The 23,880-nt window shown below is 40.4% G+C and overlaps 3 protein-coding genes across 3 annotated transcripts; 2 read left to right on the top strand and 1 right to left on the bottom strand.

Moving 5' to 3' along the window:
- The first annotated feature begins 1,292 nt into the window (after positions 1–1,292).
- Positions 1,293–6,339, top strand: gpn3 (GPN-loop GTPase 3). Its single transcript, XM_066646111.1, has 8 exons — positions 1,293–1,788; positions 3,011–3,119; positions 3,466–3,633; positions 4,718–4,842; positions 4,968–5,083; positions 5,185–5,281; positions 5,416–5,544; positions 5,950–6,339. The coding sequence occupies exons 1-8, from the start codon at positions 1,741–1,743 to the stop codon at positions 6,013–6,015; spliced, it is 858 nt and encodes a 285-aa protein (XP_066502208.1). The 5' UTR covers positions 1,293–1,740; the 3' UTR covers positions 6,016–6,339.
- Positions 6,340–6,876: 537 nt separating this feature from the next.
- Positions 6,877–10,337, top strand: arpc3 (actin related protein 2/3 complex, subunit 3). Its single transcript, XM_066645866.1, has 7 exons — positions 6,877–7,033; positions 7,471–7,570; positions 7,734–7,810; positions 8,112–8,180; positions 8,655–8,781; positions 9,801–9,895; positions 10,099–10,337. Exons 1-7 carry the CDS (start codon positions 7,028–7,030, stop codon positions 10,159–10,161), a joined length of 537 nt encoding a protein of 178 aa, XP_066501963.1. The 5' UTR covers positions 6,877–7,027; the 3' UTR covers positions 10,162–10,337.
- A 252-nt stretch (positions 10,338–10,589) lies between these two features.
- ube2g1b (ubiquitin-conjugating enzyme E2G 1b (UBC7 homolog, yeast)) lies at positions 10,590–19,396 on the bottom strand. The gene is made up of 6 exons (XM_066645867.1): positions 19,239–19,396; positions 17,771–17,873; positions 16,716–16,813; positions 16,396–16,574; positions 13,899–13,998; positions 10,590–12,033 (listed from the first exon to the last, which is right to left on the bottom strand). Exons 1-5 carry the CDS (start codon positions 19,279–19,281, stop codon positions 13,912–13,914), a joined length of 510 nt encoding a protein of 169 aa, XP_066501964.1. The 5' UTR covers positions 19,282–19,396; the 3' UTR covers positions 10,590–12,033; positions 13,899–13,911.
- Positions 19,397–23,880: the final 4,484 nt, after the last annotated feature.

Here is a 23,880-nt window from a genome sequence, read left to right as displayed (position 1 = left end):
TACTATGATTATGAAGTGAAATTGTTCTGTGCAAACTAAAGGTTTCTTTTTAATAATTATTTAAATTTGGAATTAAATTTACAGAAATGGGACAATTCAAATGGCCTTTATTTTGAAATGACACATCAGAATGACTTCATATTACATGAGTGACATAATCAGGTGTTGTACTATGATTATGAAGTGAAATTGTTCTGTGCAAACTAAAGGTTTCCTTTTAATAATTATTTAAATTTGAAATTAATTTTACAGACATGGGACAATTCAAAGGGCCTTTATTTTGGAATGATACATCAGAATGACTTCATATTAAGTGAGTGACATAATCAGGTGTGGTACTATGATTATGAAGTGAAATTGTTCTGTGCAAACTAAAGGTTTCTTTTTAATAATTATTTACATTTGAAATTAAATTTACGGAAATGGGACAATTCAAAGGGCCTTTATTTTGAAATGACACATCAGAATGACTTCATATTAAGTGAGTGACATAATCAGGTGTGGTACTATGATTATGAAGTGAAATTGTTCTGTGCAAACTAAAGGTTTCTTTTTAATAATTATTTAAATTTGGAAATAAATTTACAGACATAGGACTACACAAAGGGCTTTTTTTTTAAATGGCACATCAGAGTGACTTGAGAGTCATGTCCTAAAATCTTCATCATTTCCACAAAATAGCAAATATTTGTTGTTTATCCATTTATTATTTGTTTAGAAAATTATTTATTATTACATACATTTCCTGTCATTGACTTTTGGCTTTTATTTAGAAATTTGTTCCTCTGCACGCTATTACCGTAATGTTCAGAATACGACGTTCCACCAAATCTAAGTGGGGGCTGGCTTGACCAAGCTTTTCCAAGTGGAGGCTGGCTTGACTTCAGTGAAAGAGAACGGGTTCTAACACACCGTGAATCAAGCCTGGGTTTGAAGGCACAACCCCTAGGATCCTGTGAATCCAAACATTCAAGATGCCATTTAAAATAGTAATAAAAAAAGAATTCCAGAATTATTTCATCAGTTTTTAAAAGCTGTGTATAAAGCACAAGCCATGAACAAACACAACAGTTTTTCACTATGTTAGTGATGATAGAATCAGAGGTCTGTAAATAAGTCTCTAATAGCTCTCTCACAGACACACTTTCATTTAATTCTTATTTAGAAGAATACCTTTTTAAAAGAAAAAAACAAATCTAACGGCTTACACCTGTTAAATTACTTTGGCAACCTCTGTAAACCACTACATATCCCATGACTGCCGCCGGCGCTGCTTCGTTCAATCTCTGATGGTGACGTCATTGGGGCGACAGAAACTTGTAGTCCGTATGATGTAAACGCCATGAATTGTCTGAAACGTGTATTTCGGTCTTCTAGCAAATATTACGTAGGAGGTTTATAACTGTTCTTTGTCTTTACTGTTAGTTAATGATACTGAACCTGGAAACGTGGGTTTTAAACACAAACAAATGATAGAGTTATGACTAGTTTCATCGAACATGACCCATCGGCTTCCGTAGAGTGAGCTACTCAGACAGCGGCATGGACGCAGTGTGCCGTGTTTACGCAGGGCTTGTGTTGTTTATGTGGAGTTTGTGTTGTTCATAAAGATGTAAACACAGTAGTAGTGTAGTGGCTCTTTACAACAGATACATCTAAAACACACTACGTGTTGTAGAGTTAGCGCGGTGAGCTGTAGAGTTAATAAGAGAGTTATAATTGAGGTATTATTCCGGTGTAATGCCACGCTACGCTCAGCTCGTAATGGGACCCGCTGGGAGCGGAAAGGTAATATTTTCTGATCAATAATTTATTTTTACTGTGATACATTTTGTGGGTGTTCTCGTCACTAAACACTGATCAACTATATGTTTTATAAAGAGAGCACTGTGGAGCATTTATTTAGATTCTTTGCAGCACATTATGTAAAATAAGCACAGTATATATTTAATAAATATCATTGTGTTGAGAAGTTGCCAAACTCGTGATCCACAGAGCCTTACTGGGGACATCCCTTCAAAATAAATTATGGCATGAGAACAATTTAATAAAGTGTAAGAACATTTTAATTAGCAATAGGAACAACTTCATAAGCTGTGGGGAAGAGATTGACATTTTTTTCACTTGTTCATTCACTAATTATTCATTTTCTATAGTCATTTCATTCTGTTCAAAGTAGTAGTGGGTAGGTTTGCTTCCCTGGAATCAACAGACACAGGTAGAGTCACTCTCTGGAGAGTGTGGAAACAGGGATGTGCCCAGAGGAAGCCCACGCAGACACAGGGAGAACACACCACACTCCTCACAGACAGTCACCCGGAGGAAACCCACTCAGACACAGGGAGAACACACCACACTCCTCACAGACAGTCAACCGGAGGAACCCACTCAGACACAGGGAGAACACACCACACTCCTCACAGACAGTCACCCGGAGGAAACCCACTCAGACATGGGGAGAACACACCACACTCCTCACAGACAGTCACCCGGAGGAAACCCACACAGACACAGGGAGAACACACCACACTCCTCACAGACAGTCACCCGGAGGAAACCCACGCAGACACAGGGAGGGTGCTAAATTGTTCCCTCAAACTGAGAGAAAGTTTTGTGCATCATTAAGATGTTCCCATGCATTAGGATCTCATTCACAACTTTATTTAGCCATTTACACACCTTAATTTTATTATGAAGAGGTATCACAAACATGGCTTTGTCATTTTTTTCTTGAAGGGCAACCCAGAAATAAACATTGTACAAGAGCATGTTTACAACTGTACAGTATGACATGAACGTGAAGTAGCCCAGGACTATAATTAAAAACATCATCAAACCTCTTAAGATCTAACCATATTTTAATCACCATTAAAACCCATATAACTCTGTATTATTTCTGTAATGATGTCATTTCGATATTACTATGCATCCCCCACCTGAGCCACATCAAATATTCACCAGTGTGTATTGTATGTTGAGTTCAATTGTGATTTCTTTTATTTTTTCACAGAGCACCTACTGCTCCACTATGATACAGCACTCAGAAACCATCAACCGATCTGTACAGGTGGTGAACCTGGACCCAGCCGCTGAACACTTTGACTACCCAGTAATGGCAGGTGAAACAAAACAGGGATTTTATGCACCAGTTTCACATGAACAGGATTAGACACTGTGCTGCTCTCGCTCAATATCTGAAATGAAACAGACAGCTTTTGCATGTATCTCACATACACACACTACAAAAAGATAGACACAGTAGTTAAATGCATTATGCAAAATTGCTATTGTTTTCTCAAAGACACATGAGTAGCACAGGTAACAAGGGTTTAGAGAAACACATGATGATTGTATGTTGTGGTCATTAAAACTGGAAAAGTGCTGCTGGTACAAGTGACATTGAAAGCTTTCTGTTTTTCTGTGCTAAAGGAGATATTTGAATACTGTTTTTTTTTTTATCATCAGATATCCGAGAGCTGATTCAGGTGGATGATGTGATGGAGGACGATTCTTTGAGGTTTGGGCCAAATGGAGGACTGGTCTTCTGCATGGAGTATTTTGCTAATAACTTTGACTGGCTGGAGGAGAGCCTGGGTCATGTTGAAGACGACTACATACTTTTCGACTGCCCAGGTTATTTTTAAACTGTTGAAGTAAATAGTAACATAACTGAATATCGGGCTGGGCGGCATGGTGGTGCAGCAGGTAGTGTCACAGTCACACAGCTCCAGGGGCCTGGAGGTGGTGGGTTCGATTCCTGCTCCGGGTGACTGTCTGTGAGGAGTGTGGTGTGTTCTCCCTGTGTCTGTGTGGGTTTCCTCCGGGTGACTGTCTGTGAGGAGTGTGGTGTGTTCTCCCTGTGTCTGCATGGGTTTCCTCTGGGTGACTGTCTGTGAGTAGTGTGGTGTGTTCTCCCTGTGTCTGCGTGGGTTTCCTCCGGGTGACTGTCTGTGAGGAGTGTGGTGTGTTCTCCCTGTGTCTGCGTGGGTTTCCTCCGGGTGACTGTCTGTGAGGAGTGTGGTGTGTTCTCCCTGTGTCTGCGTGGGTTTTCTCCGGGTGACTGTCTGTGAGGAGTTGGTGTGTTCTCCCTGTGTCTGCGTGGGTTTCCTCCGGGTGACTGTCTGTGAGGAGTGTGGTGTGTTCTCCCTGTGTCTGCGTGGGTTTCCTCCGGGTGCTCCGGTTTCCTCCCACAGTCCAAAATCACACGTTGGTAGGTGGATTGGAGACTCAAAAGTGTCTGTAGGTGTGAGTGTGTGAGTGAATGTATGTGTGTGTGTGTCTTGCCCTGTGAAGGACTGGCGCCCCCTCCAGGGTGTATTCCCGCCTTGCGCCCAATGATTCCAGGTAGGCTCTGGACCCACCACGACCCAGAACTGGATAAGCGCTTACAGATGAATGAACGAATGAATGAATATCAGGCTGTGTAGCAGAGCAGAGGTTTGTGAATTACACTGTAAAGGCTTGAAGGCATTTGTAGTAAGTGGGAAATCTCTCTAACATTTACATTTATGGCATTTGGTAGACATTTTTGATTTTGTTAAACAAATTAGGCTTATGCAGTGTTAAGGGCCTTGCCTAAAAGCCTTTATTTACACGATTTTGTGTTCTTGCCCAGTCAAACCTGCTGCCGTGTTATTCTGGCAGTGGTTTTATCCATTACCCTACACCAACCACTCTTACAGATTCCTGTTACAGAGCTGTGCTTATCTCCCTCTAGGTCAGATAGAGCTGTACACTCATCTTCCCGTTATGAAGCAGTTAGTGGAGCAGCTGCAGCAGTGGGAGTTCCGTGTGTGTGGAGTCTTTTTGGTCGACTCTCAGTTCATGGTGGAAAGCTTCAAGGTGAGAGGACAAACCTTAGGCCCCTACCCACACAAATAAAATGAAAGCATAATTATTTATTTGTATTCACAAGAAACTTATTAAAGCTTGGAAAACTAACATATGGTGAATGTTTTGCTTTGTAGTTTATTTCTGGTGTGATGGCGGCTTTGAGTGCGATGGTATCCCTAGAAATCCCTCAGGTCAACATCATGACCAAAATGGACCTGCTTAGCCCAAAGGCCAAGAAAGAAATCGAGAAGTACGTTCTTAATCATGTTCAGCGTATTTTTATGTGTGTACTCTAAAGATCATACTACTCAGATAAACAACCAGAAGGCTGAATGTCTGTATTCTGTGAAGGTACCTGGACCCAGACATGTATTCAATGATGGAGGACAGCTCTATGACTCTGAGAAGCCAGAAATTCAAGAAACTCACCAAAGCCATTTGTGGTTTGGTATGTTTATGTTTATTATTACAGTGGCCTTTTAGAGAGGTTAACCTCTGGTTCCTCAAACGAGGATTACACCTAGATTTTGAAGGCATTATCACCATTAAACGAACTGCCTAATCCTTGCTCTTCGTGTTCAGATTGATGACTACAGCATGGTGCGATTCCTGCCGTTTGATCGCACCGATGAGGAAGGCATCAACATTGTTCTGCAGCACATTGACTTCTCCATACAGTACGGGGAGGACCTCGAGTTCAAAGAGCCGAAGGTATGTACATTATCAGATCTAGAGTTTACAGCTTTAAGCCATAATTCCTGACGCTAATGGAGTTGAAAAGAGCTGATGAATCTTTTCCAAGGAGTATTAGTCCAGTCTCTAACTTTATGCTGAATAGTTACTCAGCATTAAAGGAGATTTAGTGAAAAGATGTCTGATATTTACTTGTTCCAGTGCTAAAATTATAGAATTATAAAAGACTTTAACTATTTTATTACTACAATTAATAGATTAAACAATAAATAAGCTAAGTTCAGCAGTATGTCAGGACACACTGAAGGCAGCGGCACATTAGGACAGTCAACAACAGCACAAAGAGTGGCCATGTATACTTAATGCATCAATAAAATGCATATTGTGATATTTGTCGTGTTGTTTATTTTCCTTTCTCTATAGGAGGTTGATGAGGAACCAAGCAACACAAATTATGATGAGTTCTTTCAAGACAGAGTGGATTCCTAAGGCCCCTGATGGAGTTGGATCACCTCAGAAAACTAGCCTTTTGTTATGACTTTAAGGCGCAGATGAGAGAGAGAAAAATAGAGTGAAAAGTCCAGCAAATATACAGAAATGGGTAAACAGGCCAACACTGCAGAGGAGCCTGGAAAAGAAGAACGGAAAGTCAGGAAGCACTTTTCATCCTGAAGGAAATGTAGTTTGTTTGTTCATTACTGTCTTCATAACTCTTATTTTATTATATTTCCTTAATGTTCCTGTGCTATGTTCTAATGCTGTTTAGGCATGGAGCACCACATTATTAGAGCTGTATATTTAATATTTTTCCAATAAAATCTTGAGAAGAAACTTGGCTAGAATATGCAGTTATTTTGCTAATTCTTCCAGCATTACTTCTGAAATCAAAATATCATTTGTTCTGTGACCACTGTTAAATAACTAGCGGATAATTAACACAAACTGAGCAGCAACAGATGAATTTACATCTACAAATTGGGACCAACATATAGGTGTGTCTCATAGATTGGATAGTGAGTGGACACAATGATTAAAACCTCCAGCCGTACTGATGTGTCTGATCCACTCGCACTAGTACAACACACTACTACGTCAGTGATACCTCAGCATTGAGAATGATCTAGAATCCAAATCATAGCTAGCTGCTCTGTGGGGGTTATGACCCTTGAAGTACACGATAAATAAAGAATAACGAATTATGCAGAGCAACAGATAGACTTCAGTGTGTAATTGTAAAACTAGGAAGTGCGCTAGTGTGGCCAATGGAAGTGATAAAACGGACAGAATAGTCGAGTGGTAATAGTGAATGAAAATGTAAAATAAAATGACAAATGACTGTCAAAAACGACACGCGGCAGTGGCATCTAGTGGTCGCTAATGGTATTACACCTCACTCTGTTCCTGTATAGTTAATAGCTGGGTGGGACAGAGGCAGGAAGCGGCTCTCTGCTGCGATTTCATCCATTTTTATCTGTTAAATTCGACATAAATATTCGCCAAAATGCCGGTAAGGATATGTTTAAGCTCTTCTCTTGTGGACGAAAAGAGTTAGATGACACGTCTTCTATTTTCAGGGACATATTTTTGTGTTTTTACAGCAGCTGCTCTTTCTCCTCCAGCTCAGTGTTAGCTAACGTTAGCTGTTTTTGTTGGTGACTTAAAAGTGGGCATTTAATATTAATTGTTCGGTTAAAACCACGCATATTTAATCTTTGCTGATCGTCTGGTCCATTATAATTATCATAAAACCACATAGCTGTAGTTGGCGTCTCATTTCATTCTTATGTGTAAGGTGGAATTTTTCCATTCCACCTTAAATGGGAGCCAACTCCAGTCTATTATATATGTCAAGATTTATAGGTAGCTAGGTAGTTTGCAGTTGGTTTTAAAAGCACACTAGGAACGTGGTCTTTATTGCATTGCATTGTATTTTTATTCCCATAGGCTTATCATTCGAGTTTATTGGATGCTGACACCAAGCTAGTGGGCAATATGGCATTATTGCCCCTAAAAACACAGTTCAAGGGTCCTGCTCCAAAAGAAAGTAAGACACTGATCTCTAATATAGTGTTTATTGTCTTTATATTTAGCTCGCATATGTCATGTGTCCACACTAAGATTACTTCCTTAAATGGTCACAGACATGCAGCATCATTTCAGGACATTCAGCATGTTCCTGTTTTGTTTTTTTTCTTCTTTAATTCTAGCCAAAGACCAAGATATCATCGATGAGGCCATCTATTACTTCAAAGCCAATGTGTTCTTCAAGAATTATGAAATTAAGGTAAAAAGCAAATCTGCATTACAACAAAACATCTCAGGAAGTGAAGGACATCTGTAGAAAAATGCACTCGTGTCTCAACCTGCATTCCTCTCTCAGACACCTCTACTACACCCTTGTTTTACATATGTCGGTCATACATATACATAGTGGCTTCTCAAAGGGGAAACTCCACTTATTCTGAATTTTATTCAAAATTTGTTTATTTAGATGGAAGATATAAACAAAATGATTCATATGGGTTTGAATTGGTTTCCTGAATCCTTTCTTGAACTAATCAGAATTTTTATTTCATGTCTGCAAGAACGAGGCTGACAGAACACTGATCTATGTCACTCTGTACATCTCTGAATGCCTCAAGAAGCTACAGAAGGTAAGTGTTCTTAATACATACAACAGTAATAGTGGAGCTCATCCGCAGAGTGATTTAATCTATAAACATTTAAAGAAAGAAAGAAAAAATAACATGGTGACAATATTCCTACACCATTCAGATTATATTTAATGACCTTGAAAAAATACCTGAAACCTGAATTTGTGGAGTACTTAAAGCTTTTAGTTAAACATTGTCATTTAATTACAAGCTTTAAGAACATTTTTGAAATCAAAGAATCAACAGCTGATGTAAAAGGATATTATTATCAGCTCTGCTTCCTTCAATGTGGGTCTAAGTTTATGGGGATGTCTTGTTGGAGTGAAGCCCTAGATTTACTAGGTCTAGTGCTTATGTGCTGTTTAAAACACAGCTCAGAATTACATTCTTAACTTCTGCTGTATCCTGCTTAATAAATAAGAAAAACGTTGCTGGTGAATTGCAGTTAACTGCATCTTTCTTTATATTTTACAGTGTAGCTCAAGGGGCCAGGGAGAGAAGGAGATGTACACACTGGGAATCACCAACTTCCCAATCCCTGGCGAGCCTGGATTCCCTCTGAATGCCATGTATGCCAAGCCCACTAACAAACAGGAAGAAGGTATGGAACGGGTACTCTCTTAAAGTCTATAATAATGTATAGTTTCCTCCACGAAGTTTTGATTTTCCAACAATGACCTTCCATGGGCTTCTTGGCTTATACAGCACATTGATTTCTGCTTCTTAATCTATCCATCCATCCATCCATCCATTATCTGTAAGCGCTTATCCAGTTCAGGGTCGCAGTGAGTCCAGAGGCTACCTGGAATCATTGGGCGCAAGGCGGGAATACACCCTGGAGGGGGCGCCAGTCCTTCACAGGGTGACACAGACACACACACATTCACTCACACACTCACACCTACGGACACTTTTGAGATGCCAATCCACCTACAAACGTGTTTTTGGACTGTGGGAGGAAACCGGAGCACCCGGAGGAAACCCATACAGACACAGTGAGAACACACCACACTCCTCGCAGACAGTCACCGGGAGGAAACCCACACAGACACAGGGAGAACACACCACACTCCTCACAGACAGTCACCCGGAGGAAACCCACGCAGACACAGGGAGAACACACCACACTCCTCACAGACAGTCACCCGGAGCGGGAATCGACCCCACAACCTCCAGGCCCCTGGAGCTGTGTGACTGTGACACTACCTGCTGCGCCTCCGTGCCGCCCGCTACTTAATCTAAGCCAGACAATATCTGGCCTGTTTTGGGCTAATGTACATTACAGGACTCGTGTCAAGCTGGGGTTAGTTTTCTAATAAGGGATTTTGTTTTATATTTGAAAAAATATGCCTAGTAAAAAAAAAAAAACTGCACCCACAGATGTTTTAAGTGTCGCACTGCTCTTTCTCTTACTGTGAACCATCAAGGTGCCCTCATGGGTGCAATCATTTACTTTGTTTATCTGATTAATCTATTGTTAAATGATTAAGAACCTTTTATACATCATGAGTCTCCTGAAGGGAATGAATGTGTCCACTCCCTTCGTTATGTTGACCATGTGAAATGTGTTCTCGTCCACTCCCTTTGTGGTGCTGAACAAGTGTTGTTTGTATTTGGCAGAGACTATGAGGGCTTACCTTCAGCAGATTCGTCAGGAGACAGGCCTGAGGCTGTGTGACCGGGTTTTTGACCCCCAGACAGACAAACCAAGCAAGGTAAACTTGTCTAGTATGTAACAGCGTGTATTCAGCATGGATGCATATTGCTGTAGACTTTAAACGTATTATCTACATTACTACTTGAGATAAATTACTTGGATGTGATTGTTTTTTTTAACTGTAGATTTATTTTTGAGATTAAATTCATAGATACATTTAAAAATGTACAGTTATTAATCACATATCTATTTCTTTCACAGTGGTGGGTGTGCTTCGTAAAGAGACAGTTCATGAACAAGAGCCTGTCTGCACCTGGTCAATAGACATCGAAAGACACTTTCACTTGGTACTTCTACGTGGAGCGTGGATGGCATTATTTTTTCAGTGTTTTTGGTTTTCCTTTTTTTTGGGGGGGTGTTTGCTTCCAGGGGATATCAGACATATGATTAATTTTATACTGCATATTTGCTAAGTCCAACAAACTTGATTTCCTTTCTGACACCATACATCTTGCGTGCAAAACAAGGTGATCAAATAAAATATTTAAAATAAAACTGGTTTGCTTGTTTGTGCATAGAATCACTACTTTCACACAGGCTCCATGGGAGGGGTTTTTATTCGTCTCGTTTGGGGCTAAACTTGCAGAAAAGGTTTATGGGTTCAAATGTTATTTCTTGGCTATAACTAACTACTTCAGAAATCTTTCCTTGATTCACCTGAGGAAAGGCTGGATAATAACACCTTGTATATGTACATGCTACGTGTAGGGATAGTGATCGGAAGCATGTTTAGATTAGCCACTTGCTTCACGTGCAAATATATCAGCTCAAAATCCTGCACTTTTCAAATAGGGTAACTACACAATTTTTTGGATTGATCGTTTTTTTGGCAAATCGTTGATCACAATTCAATTTGAAATATTTTTTTTTCAAATGTCTAAAGAGCTCATACCATGCAGACTTAGATAAATAAGTGGTATTCTGTTGTAGTGGCTCCTAACAAAATAAACCTCCAATTATACCACTCCACTGATTTGTACAAGCATTACATTCTTGTTTTACAAGAACGTCAGTAAAATAAACAGGGACTAATACTCAGACATATTCAAACATCTGAATGATTTACTTTCCAAATATTTCTCCACGTCATAACGTGAAATTCCTACACATAGCACCTCTAATATTGTTGCTTATTGCTCTTCATGGATTATGATCCTGACACTTGTGAGTGAAAACCACAAATGTTCCTCACACGTATGAACTGGTTTTCAGAAAGTGTGTGAATGTCGAAAGGTAAAGACAAAGGAATACAGCGGATGAATGAGGTGATGTGGCACACAAGACAGACCTGGAGGTGTCTTACACACACGGCTTTAATGAGCAAAAATGTGAGGCAACTTGGGGGATGGGGGGGTGGCTAATTGTTTTAGGGGAAAACAAGTAGGCTTCAAAAGGCTAGGGCTAGGCTGAATGAAGAGATGCTTTAGGTTACGCTTATAGCCACACATGAAATTCTCAAAGGGGGGGAAACGAACTATGCTATGGTACATCATATATACATACACAAAAAATACTGTTTTTTGAACTTTAGTCTTATACAAAAAATATTCTGTCTCATGCAAATATCTTTTTTTTTTTTGGATTGTCCAAAAAAATGAATTTCTTGATCAAAAACTGAATAAACATCCTGACATCACTGGATTAAATTTCCTTCCACGGAGGAAAACAAATTAAGGCAGCAGGGAGCACAGACTCCTTCAGTGAGAGACATTTGTGGTATGCTTTTCCCAGGAAGGTGGGCTAGCTATATTTATGCTGGGTGGTGGTGGAGCAAATCATCATTTTATGATCAACTTCTGACACCACAAATGCAAGGAAAACTCAAGAATTGCATAAGAGTTTCTGTCCAACGTTGATGGCTCAGAGGCAGGTAAAAAAAGCAAGTCAAAACCCAAATGACATGCAGTACACTTCTTCATAATCCTGACAATAAATAAGTCTCTCTCTTACAAACGCACGCACACACACACACACACACACACACAGGGTGGGGAAAACTGACAATTTTATAGCACGATTCTCACACATTCAGAGGAAATCCTATTTAGAATGGCTGGGTTTTCGTCTGTCTCCATATTAGCAGAAACTGGTGCAAAAGTTGACTGTCTAGTGGCAGATGCACATCAACCTGGGTGTCTGTAAATAAAGAAAATAAAAAATAATTAAAACCAAAGTGTGTAATGGCAAATTACAGACATGAATATTCAAATAAAACTTGAATATTACTTAAGGAAACTCATTCACTCATTATTCATTCATTGTCTGTAAGCGCTTATCCATTTCAGGGTCACGGTGGGTCCAGAGCCTACCTGGAATCATTGGGCGCAAGGAAGGAATACACCCTGGAGGGGGTGCCAGTCCTTCACAGGGCAACACACACACACACACACACACACACTTGAGTTGCCAATCCACCTACCAACTTGTGTTTTTGGACTGTGGGACGAAACCAGAGCACCCGGAGGAAACCCACACAGACACAGGGAGAACACACCACACAGACAGTCACCCGGAGGAAACCCACACAGACACAGGGAGAACACACCACACTCCTCACAGACAGTCACCCGGAGGAAACCCACACAGACACAGAGAACACACCACACTCCTCACAGACAGTCACCCGGAGCAGGAATCGAACCCAGGCCCCTGGAGCTGTGTGACTGCGACACTACCTGCTGCGCCATCATGCCGCCCCATTCACTCATTATCTGTAACCCTGATCCAGTTCAGGGTCGCGGTGGGTCCAGAGCCTACCTGGAAATATTGGGCGCAAGGCAGGAACTCACCCTGGAGCGGGCACCAGTCCTTCACAGGTCTAAGGAAACTCAACTATATGCAAATGAGCCAAATGAGCAATCCTAGGAGCTGAACAAGGTGTGTTGAGTAGGATAAGTATCATCTGTTTAAGATATAGCTACACTAAAGGGAGTGCAACTCTTGACTCCCAACATTTGACTTCTCTTAATAACCTACATTAAAGCTTTCCTGCCAATCCCAACTAGGTTTTTGTTGATCCACACTTTGGCTTCATGTGGTTGCTGATATTGAAGGCAATTCATATTTTACAAGATCCATTTGCCAAAATATAGCCAGTTATTCAGCAGATCCATATGTCTGTATTTAATGGTTAATAATAACAACAACATCTTGTTTCTGCCAGAGTAGAACATTATTTTAAGATGAGAACGGTAAAACCTTCATGTTTCCTACAGTGCAGCACGGTGGTGCAACATATAGTGTCCCTGTAATACAGCTCCAGGGTCCTGGGGTTGTGGGTTCAACCTCATCTTGTCGCTGTCTGTGTGGAATTAAGTGTGATCTCCTTGTGTCTGCACTGTTCTCTCTGAGAGCCCCTGTTTTCTCCCACAGTCCAATAACACATGTTGGTGGGTTGATTGGGTTTTCAAAATCTCCACAGGGTGTGTGAGCAACTGGGTGAGTGTGTGGTGATACACTGGCACCCTGTTCAATGATTCTGGATACGTTTCTGACAAACTGCAATCATCAGTTTGGGGCGGCACGGTGGTGCAGCAGGTTAGTGTCGCAGTCACACAGCTCCAGGGACCTGGAGATTGTGGGTTCGATTCCCGCTCCGGGTGACTGTCTGTGAGGAATTGGTGTGTTCTCCCCGTGTCCGCGTGGGTTTCCTCCGGGAGCTCCGGTTTCTTCCCACAGTCCAAAAAAAACACAGGTTGCAGGTGGATTGGCGACTCAAAAGTGTCCGTAGTTGTGAGTGAATGTGTGTGTGTGTGTCTGTGCTGCGCTGTAAAGGACTGGCGCCCCCTCCAGGGTGTATTCCTGCCTTGCGCCCAATGATTCCAGGTAGGCTCTGGACCCACTGCAACCCTGAATTGGATAAGTGGTTACAGATAATGAATGAATATTTCATTTGAAGAAACTAACATTTCTTTGGTAAATTTTGATACAATTTTGCTTCAATGCACTCTTTTTTCCCCCCGAAGTTCAGAGTAGGAAATTCATCTTAAAGTGAGTCTCACACAGATGGAGGGCTTAGTCGAAAGCCATCTCTTGACTTTTCCTCACAGAGCGGGCTACCTTCCTCTTAAATTCACCATTGGGATCCTCTCTCCATTCTTTCTGTTGAAAAACACACAAAAAAAGTGTATAAAGTAAGCAGTGCCCATAAATGCTATACAAAAAATCTCTAATAAAATTTTATTTAAAAGGGAGATACCACTGGATTTCAGCATTTCAGTTTGTTTCCTTTCTATTAAAATTTAATAAAGTCACGGATAGTGTTCTGACAAAATGTGGTCCATCCTACAGAAATATTTATAGAGTTTGCAACAAGAAACAGAGATTACATCATTAACATTCAAACTGGTGTTGCACTGATACCGTATCGGTACTGATACTGGAACTTAAAACAGTATCGTATCGGATACAGAGAGCACCGATACCAACATACCCCATGAAGCAGATAGTGGTGTAAATGCGTGCCACTAGATGCAGCTCGAATTAAAGTTACATTGAAGCTGATTATAAACAGGGTATTTCACAGTACACAACTGTTTTGCCGATTTTTTACATTCATTCATTATCTTTAACCCTTATCCAGTTCAGGGTCGCGGTGGGTCCAGAGCCTACCTGGAATCATTGGGCACGTTTCCTTGGAGACATAGATAAATACAGACGTACGACTTGCTGCAGTTATTGTTTGCACTGCTATTTGTGTAGATCCACAAAGAAAAAAAAACATGTAAAAATGTCTTTAGGTCATGGATGAGAAAACATAGTCAGTGCGGTCTCTACACACTGCAGTGGGAGCAGATTAGTAGAATAGCACATAGTTGCGGCTACGTTTCACCTTAAATGGTTCAGAAACAGCAGTAGCCGTAGCGCGTGCCACAGTGTTGGAAGGAAACATTATAATACAGTTGGAATAAAGGCTGTAACAGCATGTTGTGTGGTGCACTATATTCTCCTACAGGTAATAATCATTATTTGGGGACATGTCATATATTGTAGTTTTTCATAGTTTTACCGTTTAAACTGTCCTCCACTCCATTGCACACGCCTGTGTTTACTTTCTGTGCTCTGTTCTCATTGGCTGTTGAAGGGACTCGTTCAGCCTTGAGTTGGTGGAGAGTTTACACTACGTAACTACAAGTATGGGTAAAAAAAAATAAAATAAAAATCAAACGTTTGATATGCTACGATTGGTCTGAAACACGATGTTAAGGCAAAATTATTTAAATTCGAGCTACAAGTTGTGTAGTGTAACACCAGCTTAAGGCATGCCAAAGAACACTGACTTCATTCAAGCAACCACAAAGAACACAGGTCAGCAGCAGTCTTTAGAAAGTGCATTTCACAGTTGTGACAAATATCCTCATGACAGTGTAAAAAAGCTGTTCAGTTCGGCTACACTATATCTTCCTATTTGTACTTGTTACTGCATTGTAGAAATATTTATTATTTTTTTCATGGCTCTGATACAGAACCCTGCTTTAACAAAAAATCTGTAACTATAGCAATATAGATATCTGGATTGATAGGCACCTATCCAATAGTTAAGATAGATACAGTTAGTATCGGTACTTGGCATCGGCAGATGCTTGAAAATGAAATATCGGTATCGGAAGTCAAAAAGTGGTATCAGTGCATCTCTAACTGCAATGATATTTAAATAGCCAGCAAAGATATCTATATGAAGATAAAGTACTCATAGTACATTAATTCTATGGACAAAACTATTGTGATACGCCTGCTTATTACTGAAATTGTATGTTTCATTCTGTCCCATTGCCACAGGTTATCAAGCACCTAGACATGCAGCCTGTTTTTACAAAAGAGCTCACTGAATTTGGGTGTGGTACTATAATGGAACGCCACCAATACAAAAAGTCAATTTGTGAAAATTCTTCCCTCCACAATACTGCATTACCAACTGTGGGTGGTATTACTGAAGAGTGAAAGCATTTAGGAACCACAGCAATTCAGCCAAGAAATGGTAGACCACAACGTTACAGAGGGGTCACAGAGTGCTAAGGTGCACAGTGCATAAGTCAACAAGGCTCTGTAGAATAAATGGGTCACAATTCCACAATCACTCTTAAACACATTGTAGAAATCATTCCCAGAAAAGTGGAAGCTGCTAAAGCTGTGTCTTAACTAACTTTTATCCTTTAGGATTTCAAAAAGGGGCTATTTTTGTTATTGCGGTTATGAGGCTATATGTGACCTCTGTTGTCACTGGGTGTACTGTAATGTGTCTCATTCCAAAAGCAGTGCCAGCTGAAATTATCTTTATCACAACATCAATGACAAACAGACTGCTGTAGCCTAAAACAATATTTGAATGTATAAATGCACATTATTTAATCGCAGCTTAATTTTCATATACTGCATGTTTGAAAATGTTAATCATCTTTTTCCTTAAAACTCTCCTTTTAAAATGCAAGAACAATTAAATTTTCCATAATGATGTGCCCTTTAAATACATCATGCAACTTTATTGACAACTGGACTCACAGCTGCATCCACATTGGCAGGCGAGTCGCTGTTGGGGTCAGCCAGCATGGAAATGACGCTGATCATGATTGTCTCAACGGTGTGGATTGGCAACCAGCGCTCCTCAGGTTTCTCATAACCAAACTTATCCTCTCCTGGTTCATGTAAGATGGAGATGCAGACGTCTCCATTCTTTGCAACTGAAGGCACAAGTGCAATGGAAGTCATGACAGCGGTTGCACAACCAGAAATTTATCGAAGACTTAAGCATATCTACAACAAGTTCACGTTGACAAAATCTAATTGAAAGTGTATATGGTTAGGTAATCATTCGCACTCACCATTGGGATGCCAGATTTCTGTTATGAATTTCATCTTTGGAGGTCGAAGGGGGTAGTCATGAGGAAAGGTGAGGTTCGCTTTAAAAAATCCACCCTCACTTTAAAAGAAAACACAAGATTCAATTGTTACAAATTTTGCATAAGACACATTTGTGCAGTGATCATTTTGCGACAACATTCTCGATCCAAACTTTATAGTCACCTTTCTAATGGAAATTTACCATTAGGTGAGGAATGTAGTATAGGAATTTAGTACATGGGCAAAATTAACATTAGAGATTGTACTGAATTGATACTTAGTATTGGTATCAGGCCAGTACCAGAAGAAAATTCAGACTGGCTTGGTCTGGACTCTTGAAGTCCAAGATGCTTTACCAGGGGTCTAGCAAGGGTCTTCACCTTGCCTTAAGACTAAAAATGGCTCTCAGAGATACCATATCAGAAATGTCAGATGCAAGTACGCGATTAAAACAGATGAAGAAATGGTGACATATTTCATCTTTTCTGGAGAGCACCTTTAAGTAGGGTGACCAGATTTGAGATGGTGAAAAAGAGGACACGTCTCGGGAGTGATGAGCTCCTGCCCCTCGCTGTTGTTGTATGCTTAGCTTTTAGGTCCTTTACACATGGGAAAACATGGGAATTTCTTTTTTAATTCATCCGAGAACTTACATTTATGTTTCGGCATAGCTGCTCGAGATGAGGGTAAGTACATGAGGTTTGCCTGACGTAAACAAGGACTACTGACGTGCAGACTGACCAATTAAATGTTTACAGAGAAGGTTATCGACCAATAACGGTAGCTCTACAGTCAGACCGTCCAATCAGAAGATTTTAGGCTACTTCACCACGCCCCCTTCTCACTCAATCGAACCAATCGGAGTAGGGGAGGGCGGGACTAGTTTGTGAACGAAACTTCTCGAAGTTCTATGTAAGCGCTAGAAAAACAAAATCCCGGACGTTTGTGAAATTCCGCCCGGACATTTTTTAAGTCTAAAAAAGAGGACGTCTGGTCACCCTAAGTAAAGACACAGATATACAGAAAATGTACTTACAAAAGCGTGTCTGGTGGTCCAATAACAACAACTTCCCATTGATATATATCATCATCATCAATAAGACCAGCAGAAAACCCCTCAACAGGGTTTTTATTGAGCTCTGTTTAAAAAAAACACAATACATAAAAGAAAATGTTCTGTCAATATATTAATTCCTTCAAATAATAAAAAACATCCTCTCTCTATTATTCAAATACAATGAAGCATTATTCTGGGCCATCATAGTTAAATTAGGGGAAATATTAAGATCTCATGGAGGAAAATAATTACATCAAGTGAACGAATAACAAAACTAATGGAAAGTTTTAAGCCTCTACATATTTGAACTTGACATCTAGGGGCTCTAGATTTGAACCATGCCCAGCTGATTGCGCAAGGAGCAGACACAGCGATCATTTCTAAACATAATCTTTCCATGTGTTTCACAGATAATGAACTAAATAAAATGTTCTTTAATTAAAGGGTTTTTAAGGGTATCCACTCTGTGTGGCTGCGGATATTTGTACTCTTAAGAAACAAGGCCGGACATTCCCACGTGTGCTTTAACTCAATGGCGTCTAACGGTGATGCAAATCACAACCGAAGCTGCATCTCAAATGATCTCTGTTCACTACATAGTGCACTACTTCACACATACAAAGACAGTATATAACGATTTGAGACATAGTCAGAGTTAAGGCAGTGCCCAATCCAAATTAACCCAGTTCTACAGAAATAAACCCACTTTAACTTGCTAGTCTATGTGAATCATGCTGCTATAAAACCGTTAGCATAGTACTTAACGTTAACGTGAAACTAATTCATCCTCAACAGAAGAGCTAAACTCTCGGTTCCACCTTAAAAGTTTGAAGCAGTTACAAACAATTTCGACTGCACCTGTTAGAGAAATAGTTTATTAGCCAGGTTGATATTCGAATTACCCGGGCCATGTTAAATGCTAAAACAGTTAGCTAGCTTAGGAAAACTGCACTGCATTTTCAGTTCCACTTTTAATAGTACCGCTTAAATGTTAGAAAAAGCCTATTTTGCCTGCTTTGTCCGTTCCACCTTAAATAGCGCGGCAACCAAAACAGTTGAACTGCAGAAAACTTTAGGAAAGAGCTCATTTCCTAGCTACTTATTGAGTTATCCGTTCGACCTTAAATAGTGCAGCAGTCACATAAGCTTCAGCAACAGCCGTCAGTTCATAGCTGCGCCATTTAAGGTGGTATGGGCAATTCTAATAAGAAGCTAGTTTTCGGCTCTATTTATCTAATTAAACCACAAATAACGGCCATATAATACATAAATTATAGACAATTTTACCAATACCCGTGAATGTCAATGCCAAAATGTGTTAAAAATTTTACCTTAAAGAACAGAAAATATATTTTAATGTCAATATTGGCTAAAGTTAACGTTTACTCAACAGCCAAAGCAAGCTCATAAAGACAAGTGTAATTAGCATGTTAAATAACTTCTTTACCCGCTAGCTGCTTTCTGAGAAGAAGTGATGACTGCTCTGTCATGTTATTTTGTTTCAGTAATAGTCAATAATAATGTAAAACTCTATACTCAGCGTTATAATTCAGAACAGTTAATCTCTTGTGCTGCTGTTCAACGCCGCCTCCTGCGCATGCGCGACTCGGTCCAAGTTTTAGCCACTGGATTGGGATCAGATGAATGTATAAATACACAGCAGTCATCTCTTTAATAAGATCCCCTTACTTTTACACACGTTGTCCACTGATATAGGTGCATTTTTTAACTTTACAAACTATAGTCCTTCTGTTGACCTGCATATTTTATTTACTTTATTAGCCCACTTTCATCCTGTAATTCAATGGTCAGGATTCCCACAGGACCACCACGGTGGATCATCATTAGCACTGCCGTGACATGTACCAGTGCTGTTCTGGTACAAGTGGATCAGACAAGGCAGTGCTGCTGGAATTTGTTAAACACCTCATTGTCAATTCTGGACTGAAAAGGGTCCACCAACCAAAAGTATCCAGCCAGCGCAGTGACAGACCCTATTTACCTGGCACCATTCAAATATTTCGCAAGACGGTGAGCCACCCTGAGGTGGCTGAAACCCTGCTAGAGAAGGTTATTAAGATTAAGGCAGAATGAAGGACCCCTTCAACCATGGCTAAAGAAGGTGGTTAGAGTTATACACTTATATTGCAAGGTGAATGCTAATACCATTAAAAAAAAACAATTATTTTAAAATTGTGGGGTTTTTTTTCCCTGTGAACATTTTATTTTATTGTTGCTTTTGTTATTTGTTGTGCTCTCTGGTGTCAAACTGGAGGATGCTTCTCCCTTTATGAGTCTTGGTTCTCCTCAAGGTTTCTTCCTCATATGCTGAGGGAGTGTGTCCTGTCACTACCCCCTTGGCTTGCAGTATATAAAGAAAATTTGATTGATTTATTAATTGTAATGCAAGACATTTCCTCTAGTCACACTGGGAAATTGGTAAAGCAATTTCTTGAAGATGTTAACATTGATGAAATTAAATGGACAACACAGAGTGCTAAGATCATTGGTGAATAAAGGTATGTTTAAAAAAAACATTTGAATACTGTTTTCTAATGTTGAATACTATATGGTTCATAGTGTAAAGAATTTTGTTGAATAGCCTTGGTTCTCTTTAATACATTCTATGAAAACAGTGCTTCCCTCCCACTTAAAGAAAAAAATAAAAATGTTTTTAGGTGGCCAGGCTGTGAGAAATTGTCTACAGGTGGGTGTGATTGCCTTTGTGAGTGATGCTCCATAATAGACTGGTGTCCTGCCCAGTGTGTGTTCTTGCTTTGAGCACACTAATTCCAGATAGGTGTTGGACTCATCACGAGAATGAAGCAGTTGCAGGACATGAATGAATGAAGTACTGTAATAAGTATTGGTCACCCCTGATGAGATGTGTTAATACCCCATAGCCACTAGATGGGGCACAACGTTCAAATTTAGCTTTTAAGGCCTTTTTTTTTTTTATCTGCCCCAATGCAGGTTCACTAGCATGTGATAGGTAGCAACATCAGAGTTTTGCAAAATGCAGTAAAGCTAAAGTGAGTCCTAACACTGTGGGTGAATGTTGTTTAAAGCTGGTATGTAGCTGTGTTTGGCTCTAAGGCTAGCAGAAGCTCTCGTAGACATATCTGCATAAACCCACACATCGGCTGTGCATCCTATTTTCTATCTTGAGAGCTTTATTATCTACATGACATGCCAGATTCTTACATTTGCTTTTTCACAGGACCGTATAAGGCCGCCACGTGGCTCTGTGCCCAGAGGCCTGATACCAAACATAGCCTTAATATGGGAAAGGGTTGGTAGCCGTCACATTCCTCACCCGTGAAGAAGCCCAAACATTAGGATGGGTTTCCTGGATGAAGCAGCAAGACCCAGGTGACAGAACGAGGGGGTCTTTTTCTGAGGAGTTTATCTGGAAAATGTCACTTGGTGATGCTGGATGATGCTGTTCCACGGGCAAAACCATTAAGCTTAGCTTTGAAGGTGTAGTTCATTATGAAGAGACAGCATTCAGTGGCATGAACCAGGAGACGTATTAATGTAAATATGTGTTTGAACTGTTAACCTTTTTCACTGTAAGCAGACCAGAAGCTCAGAGACTTTAATTAAGACAAATAACAAGCAGATGAGGTTTTTGCAGTCAATGCTTTAAAAAGCTTGTGTTGTGTGATTCCAGTTTTCATCACGTTTTCTAAAATAAATGAGTTGTGATATATTATGTGATGTTATTATTATGTATTATTGTGATGTATAAAACTGCCCAAGCTGTCTCTATATAGAAATATGTAATCTCTCTGAAGCCTTTCTCATTGACACTAACCCAAGCTCAAAACAGGCTTCCAAATAGAAGAGGGCTACATATTCATTCATTCATTCATTCATTCATTGTCTGTATGTAACCCTTTTCCAGTTCAGGGTCATGGTGGGTCCAGAGCCTATCCAGAATCTCTGAGCGCAAGGTGGGATAACACCCTGGTCCTTTGCAGTGTGACACACTGACACAATCCAGCTACCAGTGTGTGTTTTTGGACTGTGGGAGGAAACCAGATCACCCAGAGGAAACCCACACAGGAACAGGGAGAACACACCAAAGTCCTTACAGACCCTGAGCGGGGCTGGAACCCACAACCCAGAGACCCAGGATCTGTGTGACAGTGACACAACCTGCTGCGCCACCGTGCTGTCCTCATTTACATATAATAGTCTTAAAGGCTCCTTAACAAGATATGAAGCTAACAAGCTATGAAAGTCTCAGGAAATATTTTAAAGGTGCAATAAAAAAATATGGCTTTTTAAAATGTATTATTTTTTCTACCTGGGCTACAAACAGCTGGAAGACCAATTAACATTAATTAGGTCAATTGACAACATGATTGGGTATAAAAGGAGCTTCTCAGAGTGTCAGTGTCTCTCTGAAGCTAAGATGGTAAGAGGATCACCAATTCCACCATTGTTGTGCAGAAAGATAGTGCAGCGATACCAGAATGGTGTTACCCAGCGTAAAATAGCAGAGACTTTTAAGTTATCATCATCAACCGTTCATAACATCATCAAAAGATTCAGAGAATCTGGAACAATTGCTGTGCGTAAGGGTCAAGGCCGTAAAACTCTACTGGATGCTCGTGATCTCCGGGCCCTTAAACGTCACTGCACCTCAAACAGGAACGCCACTGTCAAGGAAATAACAGAATGGGCTCAGGAATACTTCCAGAAAGCATTGTCAGTGAACACAATCCACCGTGCCATCTGCCGTCGCCAGCTTAAACTCTACAGTGCAAAGAGGAAGCCATTTCTAAGCGAGCTCCACAAGCTCAGACGTTTGCACTGGGGCAGGGGTCTTTTAAAATGGAGTGTGGCAAAATGGAAGACTGTTCTGTGGTCAGATGAGTCACAATTCGAAGTTCTTTATGGAACACTGGGACGCCGTGTCATCCGGACCAGAGAGGACAAGGATAACCCAAGTTGTTATCAACGCTCCGTTCAGAAGCCTGCATCACTGATGGTATGGGGTTGCATGAGTGCTTGTGGCATGGGCAGCTTGCATGTCTGGAAAGGCACCATTAATGCAGAGAACTATGTTCAGGTTCTAGAACAACATATGCCCCCATCTAGACGTCATCTCTTTCAGGGAAGACCCTGAATTTTTCAACAAGATAATGCCAGACCACATTCTGCAGCAATCACAACATCCTGGCTACGTAGGAGAAGGATCCGGGTACTGAAATGGCAGCCTGCAGTCCAGATCTTTCACCTATAGAGAACATTTGGCGCATCATAAAGAGGAAGGTGCGACAAAGAAGGCACAAGACGATTAAACATTTAGATGCCTGTATGAGACATGAATGGGAGAGCATTCCTATTTCTAAACTTGAGAAACTGGTCTTCTCTGTCCCCAGACGTCTGTTGAATGTTGTAAGAAGAAGGGGGGATGCCACACAGTGGTAAAAAATGGCCTTGTCCCAACTTTTTTGGGATTTGTTGACGTTATGAAATTTTGAAACAACGTATTTTTCCCTTAAAATGATACATTCTCTCAGTTTAAACTTTTGATCTGTGATTTGATTTGTATTCTGAATAAAATATTAGATGTTGGCTCCTCCACATCATTGCATTCAGTTTTTATTCACAATTTGTTTAGTGTCCCAACTTTTTTTTGGAATCCGTTTTGTACATTTTCACATCAAATTCGTTGTTTTGACAATTTTAGAAAATGTTGTATCTTCAGAACTGCCGTTTTATAGAAGATGGAAAAAACATTCTTAACTTAATAATGTGCAATTACTTGTCACTGTACAACATACAACAAAACGTGTCTTCTGCATTTAACCCATTAGTGCACTAGGGGCTGTGAACACACACCAGAGCGGTGGACAGCCATCACCGGTGTCTGGGGAGCATTTGAGGGTTCAGTGCCTTGCTCAAGGGTTCTTTAGCCATGGATGTTCCTGTCGGTCCAGGGGCTTGACTCGGCAACACTCTGGTACCAAGCCCGTTCTCTAACCATTAGGTCAAGGCTGCCCCCTTAGTGGAATTTTGAGTGGAATTTAAAGGAACAGGGATTTCTGGAGATACACAATGGAGACAGTTTTGTC

This window comes from Hoplias malabaricus, chromosome 15, assembly GCF_029633855.1.
Source record: "Hoplias malabaricus isolate fHopMal1 chromosome 15, fHopMal1.hap1, whole genome shotgun sequence".
NCBI classification, from domain to species: domain Eukaryota; kingdom Metazoa; phylum Chordata; class Actinopteri; order Characiformes; family Erythrinidae; genus Hoplias; species Hoplias malabaricus.
Note: the sequence above shows the minus strand (reverse complement) of the source record. Positions and strands in the feature narration are given on the sequence as shown.